The 19,679-nt window shown below is 44.8% G+C and overlaps 1 protein-coding gene and 1 pseudogene across 2 annotated transcripts in view; both read right to left on the reverse strand.

The window, feature by feature from the left end:
* Positions 1 to 275: 275 nt before the first annotated feature.
* The window catches only part of DCAF5 (DDB1 and CUL4 associated factor 5), a 103,266-nt gene continuing 83,862 nt past the window's right edge, over positions 276 to 19,679 (reverse strand). For both annotated transcript variants that reach the window (XM_032344586.1, XM_032344587.1), the window contains exons 8-9: positions 13,124 to 13,251; positions 276 to 7,440 (exon numbers count right to left, since the gene is read on the reverse strand). In XM_032344586.1, the coding sequence (XP_032200477.1) occupies positions 5,671 to 7,440; positions 13,124 to 13,251 (1,898 nt within the window). In that variant the 3' untranslated portion in view covers positions 276 to 5,670. The remainder of the gene's footprint in view (positions 7,441 to 13,123; positions 13,252 to 19,679) is intronic.
* On the reverse strand, positions 16,792 to 19,215 carry LOC116591575 (annotated as a pseudogene).

The following is a 19,679-nucleotide window of genomic DNA, read 5'->3' on the forward strand; positions in this document are numbered from 1 at the left end:
CTTGGCACAGACCCTGAGCATTTCCATGGCTTGCCACTTTCCTGATTCTCTAGGGCTGGTGCATCGCCAGACTGGGGAATTTCAGCTCTGAAGGCCAGAGACAAGTTTGCTGTCCCAGCTCCTGAGGTCTGGGTCATCTCCAGCACTACCACAACAAGACTATAGTTTCATGAAATCTGCTACTCCCCTCCTACCCCCTGCAGACTTGCAGACTTACTGTCATAAGCAAGGAGATGTGAGGCACCAACCAGCCAGGCCTACTTTTTTTTTTTTTGAAGCTCCCAGCTCACAGGCATAACCCTGAGATTATTGGCTTCCCAAACTGGAGGGGATATTCAAGGCCTTACACACTGCTTTAGAAAGGTCCATTTTAATGGGGGATAATGTAATTCTTTTCCTATGGTTTCAGATTAAGGTTTGCTAATAAATAGTAAATTCTCTGAGAGAGAAACTTACTGTCTATATTGCTTGGCAGACCCCATTTAAAAAAGCCTTCTACATGGTATACACATTGTTAGCAATAAGCAAGGAGAGCCAAAAAGAGAGGATGTGTTAATGACAGCACACATTTTAGTGCTTTCTATATATCTGTCACTCTTCTAAGCTATATTTATAGTTGCTCATTTAATCCTCTAATGATACACAGAGACAGGCACTCTCCCCAGTTTATAGGTGAGGACCTTCAGGCTCTGAGCAGTTGCACACCTGCCAAAGAACTCGGCTCACCGACCGGTTCTGGTAGACATGACAGGGATGTCTCAGGAGTGAGAACTCCACAGGATGGGACCCAAGAACCCATGGAATTAAAGGAATCCAATTTTAGAATTGAGAGGGACCTCAAGAGTTTGAGTGACTTGCCCAAGGCTCATGCAGTGACTCTGCTGAAGAATTAGTATAGAATCCACTTCTTTTGCTAGTTCAATGCCATTTCCAGCCCAGGTAGAGGTAGTTCTTAGGAGGAAGAGAGAAGAAGTTAGCCTTCATGATTAAGGTAGGGTCTTGAAGAGGCTAGAAATGTTAGAACACACTGACATGAAAAGAAAGTTAAGAAATGATAGTAGGGGTAGGCCTCAAATACCATAACTAACCAGTCTAGGACTAGTCAAGATGTTTGTCACCCCTTGAAAACTTATGCAATCTCCAACAGCCACATACTCATCTGTTTTTGGTACATGTGAGAATGTGCTGGTGTTCAGACCGTTATAGGATCATTATTTCATGGAATGTATGCATTCTTGCAGAGAGAAGTTCTCTCAAACCAATCCTGCCTATTCACTGACTTCCACTGTATTTTTATTTAAGATTTTAAAGGAATCTCTACACCCATCATGGGGCTCAAACTGACGACCCTGAGCATAGAGAGCTGCCCTCCACTGACTGAGCCAGCCAGGCGCCCCTTGACTTCCATTGCAAATTAAGGTTTTTACTCAGGGATTTTGGTGCATCTTGATGACCAAGTGTTTTGGAGGCCAGTCCATGGCATGTTCGGTGCCAATTCTGTGGATCTGGAAAGCTGCTGAACTCACCTAGCATTTCATTTCTCCCATCGCAGTCTTCCCTACAACTGCCTTCCCTCCCAGCTTCCCAAGGCCACAAAAACATCTCTCACGCCAAAGGATCCCGGGTTGGCAACCAGTTATCTCAGTGGTTTATTGCCTTTCTCCAGCCTTGGTGGGGGTACTCACAAAGCCAGATAAGAGGGAGACTTGCAAGCTGCCATTCTATACTTCAACTGGACTATTCCATTAGCTCATGGCTTTGAGTTAGAGTTGTTCATTTCCCAATTCAGTAATTGGAAATACTAGCTACCCCATTTCCCTACAATGTGACTGTCTTGTCAACAGGACCCTTCTGCACAGCTCAAGTAAACCCTGCTGAGTGGAACGGGGCAACTCCTCCTGCTTGTCCCCGGCCATGTTAGTGCTGGCCTCAGGGAAGTTTCTCTTTGCCTCTGAGACTCTGTTGAGTACCATCGCATCACCTCTGCACTAACGGTGAAATGCAGTTAGGGTGTACATGGTTCAGATTCTTTTCAGTTTTCTTCTGTTGCATGTGAAAAAATTCAAAATTACTTCCAAGCCACTTGAATTCCTGTTCTTTCATCCCAGTGTGAGCTGAAATACCCCATCTTGGAGAGAACCACACAGATTGTCCACAGCCATCATCTTCTGTTGTAGGCAAGTCTGCCTACAGGCTTCAACGCCGGCCCATTGCTTTGTGTAGGTCGGAAGGAGCGGATGACAGCCTTCCTTTGGAAGCATCTATCTTCCTCACAGGAGTGTTGGTTGGCAAGAACTTTTCAGTTAATGGAAAGAGGCAGCTTTACAGGCAGGATATAAAAGGTCTTTTTCCTTTTTTTTAAGGAAAACGTCTGCAAACCATGCTTGGAACAGGGCAGAAAAAGCAACTTGGTATTTGGAAACATCAAAAACTTTCCTTTGGGGCTGTTTAATGTCCCTTTGCTGCATCACTCCCTTAGTTCCAACTAATAGAAGGTCAATTCCAGGATCTCACAATCCTGAGTCCGTCCTGGTAAAGGAGACCAAGTAGATACCTCCTTTCACCCTACATTTCGTTGTCTAGATGGGACTTTGTTCCATCCCTAGAGAGGCAATGACCACTGGCATGAACATGGAATACTGGTTTTTCTTCTTGTCCTCAGAGTGGCTTTGAATCAAGTTTCAACTAGGTAAGAACTGAAACAGGAAAGACGTTAAGGACCAGGGGTGTCTAACCAATCAAGTCTTCCCTGGAAGAGAAGAGGAAGCCGGGAGAAGTGAATAATAGGTTTATTTGCATATACACAGGAGAAGAGCTAGCTTTGCTGGGAGTCACAGGAGGAGGGGCTTGTGAGGAGATAAGGCTTCAGCAGAGGAAGGCACCTTGACAAACAAGGGACTCCTGGCTTAGTAAATCAGCACAGTTGCAACCTTCTTTTGCCCCAAGCCAACTACTTATTTAACTCATTTACTGCTGTCCTAGAGACACTGGAATCACTTACAAAACCAGATGGAAAATAAAGTGGAAAGAAACGGTTTTACCTATCTGGACCAGCCACTTAAAAATTTATGTACAGGATGCAGAAAACAAACTGTAAGAGGCACTTTCGAATAGTTCTTAATCTAATCAGTGCCATCTGTCCTGCTAGTAAAAATACCATCACGGAAGAATTTGGGGATCAAATGAACCTCCAAAGTTGGGGCCTCAATTAACAAGGATTTTGGCGAAGGGACTCTGGAAGTGGTTCCTGCCAGGTTTTCAGGCCCACGATCACAAGACAGGAGATTTCTGGAAAGGAGAGTAGAGTGGCTACAGAGACTAGCAATTCTCTGCCTCCTCCAGTTATCTTGAGGGCTTATCTCCTGGCAAGTTGAACCTGGGGTGCTGGGAAGAGTCTCTCGTTGCTAAAAAAAAAAAAAAAAACAGTCTTTCTTGAACACTAAAATTAAACCAGAATGAACTTGACTTCTCTTTGGAGTACCCAAATGGGATTAAGGCTTTTAACCTGAAAAGACCCAAGTTCTGCGTTTGGAAACTGTAACCACCAAGTGGCAAGTTCCCAAGGGAACTTAACTTCTTTTTCTCTAGGAAAAGTGGATTAGTGGATTGTCCTTAGAGAAATGAGAAGGGGCTAGCTACCGATTAGATTAAATAAAACAAAACAAAAAGATTAGGTAGGCTGGCTAGGAAGGGGAAGAGAAACACACACTGAGTGATTATATCTTTTTTTTTTTTTTGTATATAAAGGATTAAAAAATTCCAATTTAATAAATTTTGGAAAAGCAAATGTAAAATGACTTGGGCTTATAAAACCAGAATTTACAATTATCTGTGAATAGTCAAAGACAAATCATAGAACCATTTCGATTACAAATCCAAAGTAGTTCTAGTGGTTACAGAATCACTCTCCCACTCCCCCTCCCCGTGAGATTCCAGTTGTTCAATCGTAAGCATCCCCACTGCTATTCATACTCCTTCATCTCCTCCTAAGACAGTGTTTTCACACCCAAGTCACATCACACATACCAGGCACGTCTTCCCTTTCACAAAGCTTAGCCAGATGATGTCTCCTTTTGGCTTAGATCAACAACCTTCCTTTTATAAATAATCCCTCTTCCCCCAGTGCCTAAATTCATCCAAGTCTTCATCCTCCACATGGTCCCAGTCCCAGTAGGACAAGTCCTCCTCTAAAAGGAACGTTGGATCGGAGAGGCCACACCAGTCACATATCCGGTCCTTTCTATGCCAATGCTGGCTGCACCCAAGTGGTCTAGCACCTCTGCACCCAAAAAAGTTAAGAGTGTGCTTCTTTCTCTCTCTCTCTTCCTCTTTTCTTGCCACTATTCTGCCTTTTCATGACATCTGTGACGACGAGATATCTGGTCCTTCCTAGATCTTCCTGTCTTGTGCAACCCTTCACTAATAACCAAGTGACTGCAGAACCACTGTGATACTGAAAATCTCTCGGGTCTTTCCCCCTCTCAGTGAAATGGAGTCTCTTCTAGGAGCCAGGAGTCAAACCAGAGACTCCTCTCTGCCTCCTAACATACCAACTCAACAGGACTCTGTTTCTTTGAGATGCCCACTGCTCTGCAAGATCTGGTCAGAACACCACAGCCTCTGCTACTTGCAAGCCTGCGGGAAGATGCCAGTTCCTTCCATTCTGATCAATCATTTTGGGTTGAATTAAATGAATATAGTACCACACTCTGCTCTTCACGACACTTTTTCATTAACATACCTAGAACGTCCGCTTAAATAGTCTGAGCACAAAGCTCTTGAGAGCGGTCTCTACCCCCTCCTCTCCTCACACAGGGCCCCGGGAGTGCCCACTGGCCCTTAAGAGTGTCTCTTAGGAGCTAGCACCTAACTGGTTAAAGTGTCACCCGCAACTAGTCATGTTTTCTGGCCCCCATACAGTGTGGGGCGCAACTGCTCAACCTGCCACAGGTGAAATGTATCAGGGGATCTGTGTTCTCTGGAATCTGATCTTAAGTGCTAACCTCTCATTAGCATTAAAAACGCTTCACTTTTAGTACATCCACATTAAATGCTCAGAGAAGTGCTACTAAGAGAAAACATGGAAGATTTCTCTAAGGATGGACCCATGCTTTCCATTCCAGCCAGCCAATGGGCTGAGGGCCTGTTTCCATTCTCCCCTTCATTCTTTCAGCATTAGTCCCATTAGTCCAAGACTCATGGGCAGCACAGCTGGATCCAGCAGGCACTCACTGTTAAGACCAGAACACCTACAGCATGTAAACAAGGTGAGATGGCAAAAGATACAGATCCATAGATCCTTTCTCATGGAGAAGGGAAAGAAAAGCCTCTGAGACAATGAGCTCACACGGCCGGTGAAGACACACGAGAACAAGTCAAACGTCTCAACAAGAATTTACTTTAACAAAACGCACAAGTACGCGATGCTCGAGTCTTACTAGAAAGGAGTCACTTGGATTTTTTCCTTTCCTCACACAGCACAAGCCAACGGCCAGCTAGACATTCAGACCCATTACTGAATAGAAGGGAGCAGCATCAGACACAAAATTTCAGGCCCTGGTTTTATGTGCCTTTAATACTTTTTTTCCTTTCCTTTGTGTTCACTAAACAGGATTAAAAAAATTTTTGTGAAGCTACTTTTCATAGCTTTTTGTTTTCCCTTTGTATTTATCATGTTTTTAATTTCTTCTCTGAAGAGGAATTCTCTGAATCTGTATCTTCCAATTCGACTCGGTGCCTTTTGAGGCCACTATGGCCATGCAGAGCCCTGCTGCTGTCTGTGTCTGGGGGGTCAGTGGGGTCCTCTCTCATTCCAGCACTGGGGGTCTCACAGGCCATTTCAGACCCACAACAATCTTTGTGTAGGAGTGGCCCTGTCAGGGTCAAGTTATCATGGTCAGTGTCTGAATGTCCCGGGGAAGAGCATGCCACTGCCTCCAGATCTCCAAAGTTCTGCCCATTGTTGTGTGGATGAGGGGGGCGGGGGTGTAAGCGTCCATTGTTGTGGTTGGCACAGATGGTTTCAAGGCTCCTCTCCTCACTGTCATCAGACTGGGTCCTGGGACAGCTGCCAGACCCACTGCTGAGAGTGGAGCCAGATGCCTTGGGGACAGGAGGAGAGGGCGGCTCCTCAGCCCGGCTGGTTAGGGCTTTGCTCAGGGCCTTCCCATTGAGCTTCTTGGTTTCAAAAGAGTGTTCTACAGAGCCACCATTGTTAGCATCCTGGGAGGGGTCCTCTGGTGCCTCTGCCCAAGGGTGGCTGCTGTGCTCCTGGCCTGGGCCACTGCTGGGATTTCTAGCAGAAGTCCCTTCTTTAAAAGCATCCTTGCTGCGACCTTCAGGGGGCAGGTCCTGGTTCCTCTGGCCTTGGGGGTTGCTGAGACAGGCTTCCTTACTGGAAGAAGGGGCTGGGTTGTCCTTGTGGCTGGTTCCTGCTCTCCCTTCATCTGCCTCCCCAGACACGAGGGAGCTCTCTCCGTCTTTGTTACTGGAGTAGGAGATATAGGAGTAGCGGAGCCACTTGTACGCTTTATAAATTTTCCGTTCGACCGACTCCATGTCTGAAGTTGGTGAGGCCCGGCTGGGCTGAATCTCCAGCGTGGAAGTGCTCCGCTCAGGGGAGGAGGGCGGGGAGGAGGAGAGGTCATCCACCTTGATCTGAGGGTAGTCACAGTTGTCCTCTCCGATGTAGGCGCTGGCGGGCTTGCTGGGGGGCGCGGGCCTCTCCTCCCGGGCTGCCTTCTGCCGGCGCCGCAGGGTATTGCGCTGCCGCGTGGCTGTTCTGCGCTCATTGAGCTCCTCCTCGTCGTCGGAGCTGCTGGAGCTGCTGGAGCTGCTGGACTCGTCCTCAGGGCTGGGAGACCGCGGCCGCGGGAAGAGGTCTGTGTCTAGCTCCACCTCACAGGCGTTCTCTTCGGAGTCGGACTCGTTGGAGAGGGCCAGGAGGCGTTTGTCCTGGTAGCGCCGCAGAGCCGACAGGCGCTGCTGGCGAGACGCCGCGTCCTCACATGTGGGCGGTGGCGGAGGGGACGCCGCTGAGTTGGCGGCGGGGACCCGCAGGGGCCCCAGGTGGAAGGCGCTGTCGGCATTCTCGTCCACTGCGGGTGGAGGGGAACGGGGCAGCGAGGCCGAGGACTCGGAGTCGGTGTAGCCAGACCGCTCGCTGACCCCCGCGTGCAGCTGGAGGATGGTGCTCTCGCTGAGGTCGCTGTCGGAGTCAGAGCTCCAGCCCTCGATCTCGCGGCGCACCAGGGAGTCAAAGAAGGCCATCATCCGCGGGTCTTCCTGCACGGACTGGTTGGCGTAGTCATGTGACAGGCCACTCCCACTGTTCAGCACCAGGCTGATGTACTCTTCATGGGTATAGAGGCAGCGGGAATCATCCTCAATCCGACCGTCTAGGTCTCCTGTACACCCCGGCTGCTTGTATGGGCTCCAGATCTGCACAGAAGGCAAAAACAAAACCAAGGAGGCCTGATTGAAAGTACTCCAAAACTGGTGGTGATAAAGAACACTGAGGCAGAGCTTCTCTAGGCCCTTCCTGTCACTTAGCCAGGACTTGCTAACCAGCTTTAAAAATACACTCTTTACCAGACTGGATTATGTGGGCCACATATGAAAACAGAGGCTTCTAGAGTCAGGTGTTGGAAAAAGCATCGTCTAGGACATAGCATTAGCCTAGGGTCAGGAGACCTAAATCTTGTCTCTTGACCCAGAATAGTCACAACCATCTCCCCTACCAGCCCCCTCCCCTTTAGCTTCCTCTGGGAGTAGCTTGGAAATTACAATAACCCCCTTCATAATTGCAAAGGGTAGGGGATGACTTGAAGATTGGCCAATGTGTTCAAAACTCTCAGAAGACTGAAGCTGTGCACAGAGAGGTACCACTTTTCCAAAGTGAAAACAGACCCAGCAGTCAGTCCTCTGTGGTAGTTAATATTTCAGCCTATAACTCCACTTCTCCCCAACTGCAACATTTCTATTTTTAACTAATGGGAATTGCTTACTGGCGCTTGATAAGAATAGCCAACTGCCTACACTGCATTTCCCTCCTGGACATGCAGGCATTAGTTACCCAGGAAACTGGTTTCTCTTAACCAGGTTGCTGCTGACCTGCTCCCCAACTCTCCTGTTAGCTGTAGGAATAGGCAGGACACCCCCCCAAAAGACCATCACCCCACCTTAACACTCTTCCATGCTATCATCAAACACATGGGCCGGTAGCCAAAAGAATTCGCACAGTTAGGACTCAAACTCAGGTCTGCCTGACTGCAAAGACCCAACTTTACAAGCAGAATAAGTTATGCAAAAATCAAGTTCAAGGTAATTAAGCTGTCACTGCAGATGAGAACAATTAGCTTCACCTGACTACCAGACTGGTCCACAGAGCAGCACACAGAAGCTCAGTTACATCAGCCGGTAGCCATGGCAACTCAGATGAAATTCCAGGCAATTCTCTTGCCTGACAGGCTGGTGTCTATCTTTAGATGGCACCCAACCCAGAAAACAGAGCTCTTCATTCTCTATCCTCTATCAAGACAATGGCTTTGCTTTCCCAACGCTATCCAAGGACAAATTCACCTCCTTTTGAGTACTTTCTTGAGGCCCCATCCTTCCCATGCTTTAGTTGCAACTTCTGAGAGGTAGCACCTTTATGGAGGATCTCCAGTTCAAAAGGGGCTGGAGAAACCTAGGTTGGCTCTCTTCATCAACTCCCAACTCAGATTCATTTCTCCTTCAGCTGTTCACAGCCTACACCTTCTGGGCTGTTCTCCTCGCTCCGTCTTCACCACCTGACCCGGGAGAGGTTTAAGGCAGTGGTTCTCACACTCAGGGGTGCACAGGAGTCACCTTCAGAATCTTAATGGTGTTCACTCCTGAGCCCCACCCTTAAGAGATTCTGATTCATGAAGTCATCAGCAGGTACCAGGGCTCTGCAGTTTTAACAAGGGTAAGACTAACTTCTTAAGAAACACTAGAATACAGTTAGAAAATAAGTAGCAGAAAATAAAGGATTTGCCTGAAGAGATTCTCAAATTCTTTGTGAGACCCTATGTTCTGAGCCATTTAGACTGGGCCCTCAACAACGGGCTCAAGCTACACATAACTATTTCTACAAACAAATGTCCAAGAGAATTAAAGTTCGGTAGCTTAGAAAGGAAACTGAGGGGTCCCTTAGGACTTTGAGGCAGGGTGGGAGGGTCTTATCCTATATTCCAAGGCCAGATCTCTGACTCTCCCAGTTTAAAAATGGTAAAATTTTACTAACCATGCTGTCTAATATAAAGATAAATCTCTACGTGCTTCACAGAAACACAAAATTTGTTAACAGAAGTACAAATATTAAGGGTGGTCCAAGTATGCAACAAGCCAGTTTCTAGGTTCTAATCTACCATCCAGTTCCTGAGTCTTCACTTCAGGAATGAAAATCATTAACACTGAAAGCAGCTTTTATTTGGGCCCTGGAATGTATTAAGCTGAGGTAGACTTTCATTCCTGAAGCCTGGAGTAATGGAACAAAACGCTGCATCAGGAGGCGAGACGTGAGTGTGGGTTCCTCCTCAGCTTGGGCTGACCTCAGATAAAGCTTAGCTCCCTGATCTAAACAGTGAATTAGATGGGTCTCATCCAACCCTAAGATTCAGAGCAAAACAAAACCATTATCCCAGAGAGCCAGTCTGCAGTCCTCCAGGGACTTGTGGCACCGAGCTGCAGGGACAGGCAGAACAGGTAGGAACCCCAGCCCCACAGGGCCCTGGGCAAAATGACTTCACTCTCGAGCACATCTTTTCTCATCTGTAGAAATGACAATGATGAAATGACATAACCTATACCAAAGCACAAAAGAAATGTGGTGCTTTCTCTTTCACTTGGCAGCTGAATTCCTCACCCAGAAAGCTTTAGACCCATCCTCAAAGAGAATTTTGAACTTCAGAAGTATGGACCATCCCAATTATCTTAGTCCTCATCCTAAGAATATTTTGAAATATTTGTGAAAGTATTTATTTCTTTACACTGAAAGTCAGCAACTCAGAAGTAAAGCACCAAAAAACACAACCTTCTGCCCCAACATGTTAAATGTGGATAGACAAGCCTCCTCCTGGGGCACGTTTCATAAGAAAAGGAGGAGAGGGATGAGCAGATTTCTCTCCAAGCTTCTCTGAGCTTCTCTCCAAGCTCAAGAGATTGCTGAGGGGGAAAGATGCCCTTCAACTCTTATTCAAACATTGTCAAAATGGAAAGCAATTAAGTAGCAAGTGTTCTGATCTACAAAGGTGCCCAGGATATGCCTGACATAGCAGCTCTAAGCCCTCTCCTCTTTGTACTATTATATTAAATTAGGAAATCTGGCCATTTACCAAGAAAATCTACACTGAAAGGGACCTAACTGCTATTTAAGGGTTCTCCACTCTCTCTAATATGGCTTCCAAGACCTTCTGGGCCCACCTCCTGCCCCCCTTCCTGCCTTATATCTTAGTCCTCCATTCTTGTGCTCTTTCCTGTGGCCAAACATGGTCATTTTCTGAACAGGTCCTATGCTTCACTGCTTCTGAGCAATTATTCTTAAGTATAATGCTAGAACACAGTAGGTGATCAATAACTATTTATTAATTCAACAAAATAATTAACTATCTATTGCCTCTACTTAGAATGTTCCTCATATCTTACTCCGTCCTTTTGCAGTCTTTATTCTCCAAATTCTAGCTCAAATCCTACCTGCCCAAGGTTATCACAGATGGGACAAAAAAACTCTCCCTCCCCCAGAGCATTTCTGTTTCCATCTCTTGTGTAGCTACTGCACTTTTCATTGTATTTACTTCTTGTCTCTCTTATAGGGTGACCTGCATTACCTTTTTTCGCCTTTATGTTCCCCATAGAGTCTAGCACAAATGGCACACGTAGGTATATCATACATATCACAAATATCATAGTAAAAACATAGGAATGGTCTTTTGAGAAAAAAATGTCAGCACTTGCTCTGTCTTGCCCCTCCAGGCTTAACTATAAAACAAACCCCTCCTTTGCTAAACATGCACATTCAGGGGACTGAAGAAGAAGAAGAAGCTGATCCCAACAACTGGGATTCTTCTCTTCTGGGCTAGGACAGCAGCAGTAAAGGACAAGGGAGAAGGTGGAGTAAAGTGGAGAGAAAAAAGGTCTCAGGCTGGTATAGATATTATGCTCTTTAAGCCACTGATCCTCTCAGAAATGGCAAGCAGGAAAGTGACACTTATTAAAATAGTCAGAAATTATCAGGCACAGGTAACCCACAAGGAACTCCTGGATGGCAAGTCACCATAGATATCCTCACTTGACAGATGGGGAACAGGTTCAAAGAACTGTCCAAGAGTACCAGCTGTACTGACTTAAGGTTTCAAATGGCTAAATGTGCCTCCTGGTGGGGAAGGATTCAGACCCCACTGGAACCTGGAAGCAGTAAGCTCCATAGTTCAGCCTGGATAACCTCCCAGAGAAAAAACACTTTCTTCTCTCACTCCTCTGAGAACTTGGCTGGTTTCCAAACTATGACCTTTAGGGTAAAGACTCCAGTTGACTAAACAATAATTGGAGAGACTAAGTACAGAAGCATCCCAGAGTGCACGGCCAAGCAGGAATCTCTCTTCTAAAGGAGATGCCCAAGCAGAGCTCTGAGAAACAGAATGACGTCAACAGGCCTAGCAAGGACATGCTATTGTGCCAGCCCATTAGTCATAGGCCAAAGGAGAAGAGAAGGCAATTCAAGGCACAGGGCCAATTCCATGACTGTCCAGTGAAGGACGACTGAGGTGACCACCTCGAGCAGAGGCCTCTGGCTCCCGTTGCCTTCCCTCCAGCATGGGGAAGGTGACAGGCCACTGGTAAGAACAAAGAACAGGGCTCTATCCTGACTTGACTACTAACTGGCTGTGTAACTGACCCCAGGTGGGTAGTTTATAATTGAAATCTCATCATCTCTGAAAAGAAAAAGTCAGTAAAAATGATCTAGAAGTCTTGCTCCAGTGCTGTGGGAAAACATGCGCAATCATGAAAGTCAGCACTGATCCACAGGACCAACGAAACTTTACATAAAGGAATCTGGAATGAGAACAAATAAAAATACTGACCCATCCTCCCACATTGTATTTCTGATAGCTTCCCTTGCTTAATATACAACTTGGCTTAACTCTATATGGAGGGAGGGAGGGAGGGAAGGAGGGAGGAAATGAAAACCATCAAACCATCGCAAACCAATTTTTACTTCTTCCCTGATACCTTCCCTCAGGTTTTCATTATTATTTTAGGAAGAAAAAAATTAGGGGTTTTAACTTTTGGGGGGGTTATCATCTATCCTTACTTAAAAATCAAGTTATCAGAGAGTCCTAAAGGATTCATCATTTGCCCCCAAAACCTTCATTTTCACAGATGTGGAAAAGGGTCACTAGCAACTGGAAAGTGAGGGACAGGTAGTAGGCCACCCTCCTGTGGACACAGGCCAGGCTGGGTCTCTTAGCTGCAGGCTCTAGACAAATTCCTTGGCTGGGTTAAGTTCATTCAGTCACTGTGCAATTAATGCAAGTCCTTAGCCTCGATCACAACCACATGCAGTGGGTTTTGATATGTTCTGAGACAATTTAGCTATGGTTCTGGCAGCCACTTAGTGATGTCTGTGCCATATTAGTACAGCAATTAATGCAAACTACACACCGAGTAACTGAGGGGATGGTGGCTTCCAGATGAGGTTTGGAAAGCAGAATGCATCAGATTCAAGATCAAAGGCCAGTGGAAATGCAGTGGCATACAAGTGGTGTCTAGTTTCAAAGCCTAGTGACTATTTTTAAAAGTGGTCCTGAAAAGAGGGTTTTAAACCACTTTTTAATATCATTTTTAAAATATTTTATAATGTTAAAATAATTGAAAAAAATTTTAAGTAATCTTGATCCCCAACATGGGACTTAAACTCACGACCTTAATATCAAGAGTCGCATGCTCTACTGACTGAGCCAGCCAGATGCCCCAAAATAATTAAGAATTTTGATAGACCTTTAGTATGTTTAGGTATGAGGTCCTATATATATTATTCTAGTTTCTTCCAATTATGAATTGTAATAATTTGTCTAATGAACAGAAGGGGAAGGTGCCTCACCTTGATAATCTTTTCTACACCAGAAGAGCAGATCATGTAGGTGTGAGGGTTAAATCGGACCTGGTTAACAATAGACCGATGCCCTTTCAGCACCATGAAGGCTCCGTTGACCACCCTACCAATGCCACCTGGGAAGACAGAAGGAAACAAAAATCAAATGATGAAATGGATAAAAGTAATAGGTTCCAGTAATGGCACACAAACAGCTCTGAAGTGGAGCCAAGATGTTTTATTAACTATGCCACCAGCAGAATGCTTAATCTTCAGATAAAGTTGCTATGGAAAGAGGGAAGATGAAATATTCTCTCAGCATATGTGCTCTTACCAAGAGCCTTTATTTAGCCTTTAAGCATTGCCCACGCCCACCCACTGCAATTCCATTGTCAATGAAGCCACAGCCACTTAAAACATTTCTCAAGTTTTTGATCCCCAAGATAGAACCCAAGTGTTACCTTAGAAAAGGCCAGTCATGAACAGAATGAGACTGAACTACTTGGGAACAGTTAGGCATCTGAGCCAGGGACATGCAGAACCAGAAGCATACAATTACCTAAATGCACAAAAAAATCTCGGATCCATTTGCCCTTAATTGCTAGGATGAAGGATGCAAACAAACAAACATACAAAAGCCACTGGGAAAATAATGGAGAAAATCCTTCTGTTACCCTGATAGCAGGGAGTGCTAGGGATAAAGAAAGATTTGGACCACTTTCCTGATAGGGAGAGCCCAAGTACTAAGAATCTGAATTAGAATAAGGGGCTAAAAGACAGGATGTATGGATTAAAATCAAGAGGCCACTGATAAAAAGTTACATTTTAAGGACCATCCTATAGGCTTTCTTCTTCAGTGACTGGGAAAAGCACTAGATGCTTGGAATTTATAACACAAATGAATATGTCATCATTTATAAACCTGGAATAATCTCAAAGGTTCGACTTCAATGGATCACACAAGAACACATGCACCCATGTTCTGAACAAGGTCGCTTCTGGGTAACCATCAACAGCTCAGTACACATAGGGCAACCTGTGTTCCCAGCCAACTGGCAAAATATGATGCATTTAGACACAAACAAGTTAAGTGTTCATTTATCTAAGCCGTGAATACCATCTTAGCCCCCCCACCCCAGGAGTATGGCGCCATTAGGGAACAAAGTATCAGTAGGCAGCTTCCGCTCTACATGCCTCTACTTCACTCCCTACTCTATCTTGTTTAAACCCTCATTCCAGACATTTCTCATCTCACTGTCTACAGGGACAATGACTACACAACATTCCTTCTCTAAAAATAATCTGGTTCTGGAAAAGGGGTCTTCTGCTTTTGGCCTCCTGACACAACCCCCACCACATTTTTTTTTTTTTTTTTTGGTCACAACTCCCCTTTTGACTCATGGAAGATACTCCTCTTGACTGCCGTGTACATAAACATCTCTTTTATGACAATAGGAGCTTTCAGATCTGCCAACTTAACTAGCACTGGGTGCTTACTCTACTTGGTCAGTGACAAAAATGTTCTTTGCCTAAATTTTCCACCATATTTGCTGTTATTTTTAAAAGAGTTTGTTTGTTTGTTTGTTTGTGAGAGTAAGAGAAAGTGTCATGGTGGGGGGCGGCAGAGAGAAGCAGAGGGTGAAGGAAAAGCAGACTCCATGGTGAGCACAGAGCCTGATGGGGGTCTTGATCCCATGACTCAGAGATCATGACCTGAGCCGAAATCAAGAGCTGGAAGCTTAAACTGAATGAGCCACTCCAGGAGCCCCTGACATTATTAATATTTGAATTATCCAGGATGGATAACCCACTTAAAGCTATCCATATGCCAACCCAACATCATCAAGTTTGCTAATAAACCATGAAGGAGAATGACTCGGGCATTCTCCTTTATGGACACATAAACATAGGGCATATGTTTTCATGGATCAGGAAAGGTTAGGGGCGCCTAGGTGGTTCAGTCGGTTAAGCTTCCAGACTCTTGATTTCAGGTCAGATCACAATCTCAGAGTTGTGAAATCAAGCTCTGCGTTGGTCTCTGCACTGCGCATGGAGACTGCTTAGGAGTCTCTCTCTCCTTCTCCCTCTGCTTCTGCCTTTCCTCCTCCCCAGCTGTGCTCTCTCACCAAAAAATAAACAAACAAATAAACAAATAAAAATAAAAGGAAAGGTTAAGCACCAAAGCAGGCTGCCGTGATGGGAAACCCTACATAGCCTCAGTGTACTGGGTTCCCAGAGTGGAGTGGAAGGAAGGGAAGGTGACCTGAGCCTAGTTAAAATAAAAATAAATGAGAAAATTAAGGAAAAGAGATCTATGGGAATGTAAAACAGCTGTTCCCATACAGGGATCTTACCCTCTTCAAAGGAGTTCCCTTGTTGTTGTTGTTGTTTTCCTATGTAAGGTTGATTCAAAAAGTAGCATTCCCAGGGCACCTGAGTGGCTCAGTCGGTTGAGCGACTGCCTTCAGCTCAAGTCATGATCCTGGAGTCCTGGGATTGAGTCCTGCATCAGGCTCCCTGCTCGGTGGGGAGTCTGCTTCTCGCTCTGACCCTCCCCCTTCTCCTGCTCTCTCTCTCTCTCTCTCAAATAAATAAATAAAATCTTAAAAAAAAAAAAGTAGCATTCCCACTCATGGGTCCCTTCTGAATTCTGTGTTTCTAACATCCTACTCCTACCCATACCTGCACTGGGGTAGTCACTAGCAAAGAAACTTCGGGTTAAACCTAGTACAATCTCTTATTTAATCTTACTGCCTCCAAGAGAAGTAATTTAAGTAACTCAGAGAATTTGATTGACTTCCTCCTAGTGAAGTAAATGGCAGAATCAAGATTTGAACCAGTCTGTTTGCCCATAATGCCCCCAATATCCTTTCCACTGCACTGTAACAGCAGCCTTTAAGAGATGAAAGGATTTGAACAGGGATGGAGTCTGAAGCTCATAAAATATTTGGAAATCTTTCTGGCAGTTACCGTATGAGTGGGTTTTCTTTTTAAGCCCTCAACTTAAAAATGGGAAGGGGCAGATTTTATCCAGTGGTATCCAGAGCACAAGCTCCACTGTATCCCCCAGGACATTTCATCATATTGCCAACACTGAATAGTTCATGAGAGCTTGCACACCTAGAATGGGGGATGCAATGGCTGGACTAAAGCAGGTGCTCAGTAAGTACTTGTTGAATGGCCAGTGTTTCAGGAGAGGGCGATTCTTTTTTTCTTTTCAGGATTTTTATTTATTTATTTGCCAGAGAAAGCGCACAAGAGGGAGAGTGGCAGGCAGAGGGAGAAGCAGGCTCCCCACTGAGCAGGGAGCCCTATGCAGGACTCGATCCCAGGACTCTGAGTCATGACCTGAGCCGAAGGCAGACACCTGATTGACTGAGCCACTCAGGCATCCCAGGAGAAGGCAACTGTAGAATAAGTACTACCCATAGGAGGACAGATGGAAAGTCTCATGTCTTAAAGAATCAACTACCACAGACCTAAAGCTTATCAACCAAACTGACCTTTCTGCCAAAGCTGATTTGGAATACAACTTCAGTAACTTCTGGGCCTGAAGAATAACTAAAGGGTCTCAACATCTATAAACTCAGACCATGGGAAAACTTTCTATTCTCCCATACAATGTGACCTCATCTGGTTTCTCTTCATGGCAGCAACTTTATTTATTTATTTACTTTCTCTTTCAAATCATTTAAATAAGCTTGCAATGATTCAAACTGTGGAAGGAGGATTCAAACTTGTTCCCTTAAGAGGGATGCTACCATGACTGCTTCACACAAGCATGATCAAAGGCAGTGATGAGACCAGATTCCCAAGAGCAAGGGTGGTAAGAAGGCTTCAAGGCTCAGTTTGAAGAGCTTAGTTTCACAAAGTCTCTGAGCGGTAGCAAAAGAGACATGAAATGTAAGGGACCCTCAGAGGGCGCGGTTGCTGGGTCATGAACACCTCGAAGCGTTTCTTGACGGTGATTCAGTGTTGAGAGTATTCGTCATCTGGGGAGAACTGAGCAGGATGGGCCGAGCAGGTCTGCTGTCCCACAGGGTCAGGCTTCTTCAGCATACAGACCCAGTCTCCCTGCTCGTTGAGATAATACTGGAGAAACACAACCACACCAAAGCCAGAAGTTCCAATTCTGCCCATGGCAGCAATTTTAATACAGGTCTTTCCTCCTTCTTCCTGCCCAAACTGGTAACTAGGAAATCCACAGAGCCAAGAGACTGATGGTGACAATGGCTATAGGAAGAATTATGGCTGCCATTTGTTTAAGTCATCCAAGGCTGTGTACACAGAATCCGAACAGTGAATGGGCTTCAGGGAGGCTTGATAGTCTCTCTCCTGGTTTCTGGGTTTCAAATGACTGAATACAGCTGCTACTGTACAGTTTAGGTATAATGATTATTAGAGAATAGATTTTTATCAGTCCTGGAGATTTGTATAAACCAGATTTCTTCTATCTGAAATAGCTAAAGATGCCAGTATCAGTAAAATATCAAAATAACAACGTTATCAAAAATAACAGTATATATGAGAACTTAGGGTCTCCTCTCTCCATTACTTAGCTAGACTGTACCCATCAACAGGAGGATCAAGTTGGCAAAGAGTCAGGCAGGGAATATTCTTTGCTAAGAACTATGTAAGCTACAAAATGTCCCTTCAGCTGATGATTCACAGACCTGTAACCCTCAGGCAAATAATACATTATATGTTAATTTAAAAGAAAAGTCCCTTCAGGATCATCTCTCAGACAGCCGTTAGGGGCCTGATGCAGATCAACCTCAACCCATGGTTACTGAGCTGAGTCAAGACCTCATCACTAATAATGGACACCAGTGACTGAAACAGCACATACCCGGGGAAAACCACCTCATTCATTCTTCAGCTGTCATTTGTTTATCCACTTCTGTACAAACCAACGGTCATTTCTCTCAGTCATCTGTTCTGACTGGCCCACCAAACACGTTGGCATCACTCTGTAGGGTTTTTTTCTTTTTTTTTTTTTTTACAAAGCCAAAATTCTACATCTCCATCTTCCCTTTGGTTCAAATGGGAATGGGATGCTAGGGAGGTGAAGAAGGCTATAAATCCCCTTACCTATTTTCCTGCAAGGTCTTAGAAAAGCAGTGGACCATCTTACAAGATTCCGGTATCAGTGACTGACTCACTACCACAGGGGGATCCCAGGAAACAAGGGACTCAGAGAAAACACCTTACTCAGAACCCCAACAAACACCATTCTAAAATGCCAAAGCCAAGTGTCCCTCCAGAGAAGACAAGGGGCTAAGTGTATAGTCCTCATTTCCCTTCCCTTTACCTATGCTCCCCTTTCTACAACATTCAGCCAGAGATTTGTCCCCTCAGGACTTTCAAGGGTCAGGACACCACTCCCATTTCTTGACAACTTGTTACTTCTGTTCTTTGTCAATTTTATTTGCTTTAACAAAATCCTCTAAGAATGATGATGTTTTCAGCTCAAGAAGTAAAAGCAGCCAGGTTAAGATTTCTTGATACTTTAGTCTAAGGCCAGTACTCTGTTACTCAGAAATGCAAATTTATCTACTGCCATCTTAATTTCCTGTCTTCCATCAGCCCCTTCCAATCATCTGGTCCCTGTTCCGGGTCCCTTACAACCACTTTCACACTTTACCCTCCCGAATCTCAGTGTTACCCACCATTTCCCCATCCCATTCTCAGAGGGGTGTTTGTCCTACCCATTAATTAATGGAAGGGGGGAAAAAAACCCAAAAACTCTGACAGCAAAATTAATACTGGTATTTTATCCAGTTGATTGATTTGGGATTTATTTTATAACAAAATACTTAACATGTCCTGTTCTGTAGCCCCAACTGCCATTGAGGACCTCTTCCCAGTAAGATTGATAAGTTGCTCTTAGATTTCTGTTTTGTTTTGTTTTTTTTTTAAGTTTTAACTTTTTTTTAGTAATCTCTACATGGGGCTCAAACTCATGAACCTGGGATCAAGAGTTGCATACTCTTCTGACTGACCCAGCCAGGTGCCTCCTAGAACATTGTTAATGGTGATATTTAAACAAACAAACAAACAAAAAACCCTTGCACTCCTGGGTGGCTCAGGTCATGATCTCAGGGTCCTGGGATTGAGCCCCAGTTAGGTTCCCTGCTCAGTGGGGAGCCTGCTTCTCCCTCTCTTCCCAGCTCATGCTCTCTCCATCTCTCTCTCTCAAATAAATAAATAAAATCTCAAAAAAAGAAAAGAAAAGAAAAGAAAAGAAAAGAAACCCTCAATACTCAGATAAAAATGACAGATTATGGTAAAGGAAATGCTTTTAGCATTTCATGGGCAGATCCTATCTGGTGGGCTCTAGGTTGGAATATCAAACAAAATTATGCAGAATGTATTAATAGGACAAGATAATGAGCAAATACATAAAAGAGTGGTACCACTTTACAGGGGGAGGGGTGCAGAGAAGTTGAAAAAGGTGGCAGTGGTTACTCAAATAATAAAATGGATATCAAATCACTGTAATTACACAGTCCTTCCCTAACCTCGGAGATACCAAAGAATCCAATGGTTTAATTCAGTCCTCATT

The sequence above is a fragment of the Mustela erminea genome, chromosome 5 (assembly GCF_009829155.1).
Source record: "Mustela erminea isolate mMusErm1 chromosome 5, mMusErm1.Pri, whole genome shotgun sequence".
Taxonomy (NCBI): Eukaryota; Metazoa; Chordata; class Mammalia; order Carnivora; family Mustelidae; genus Mustela; species Mustela erminea.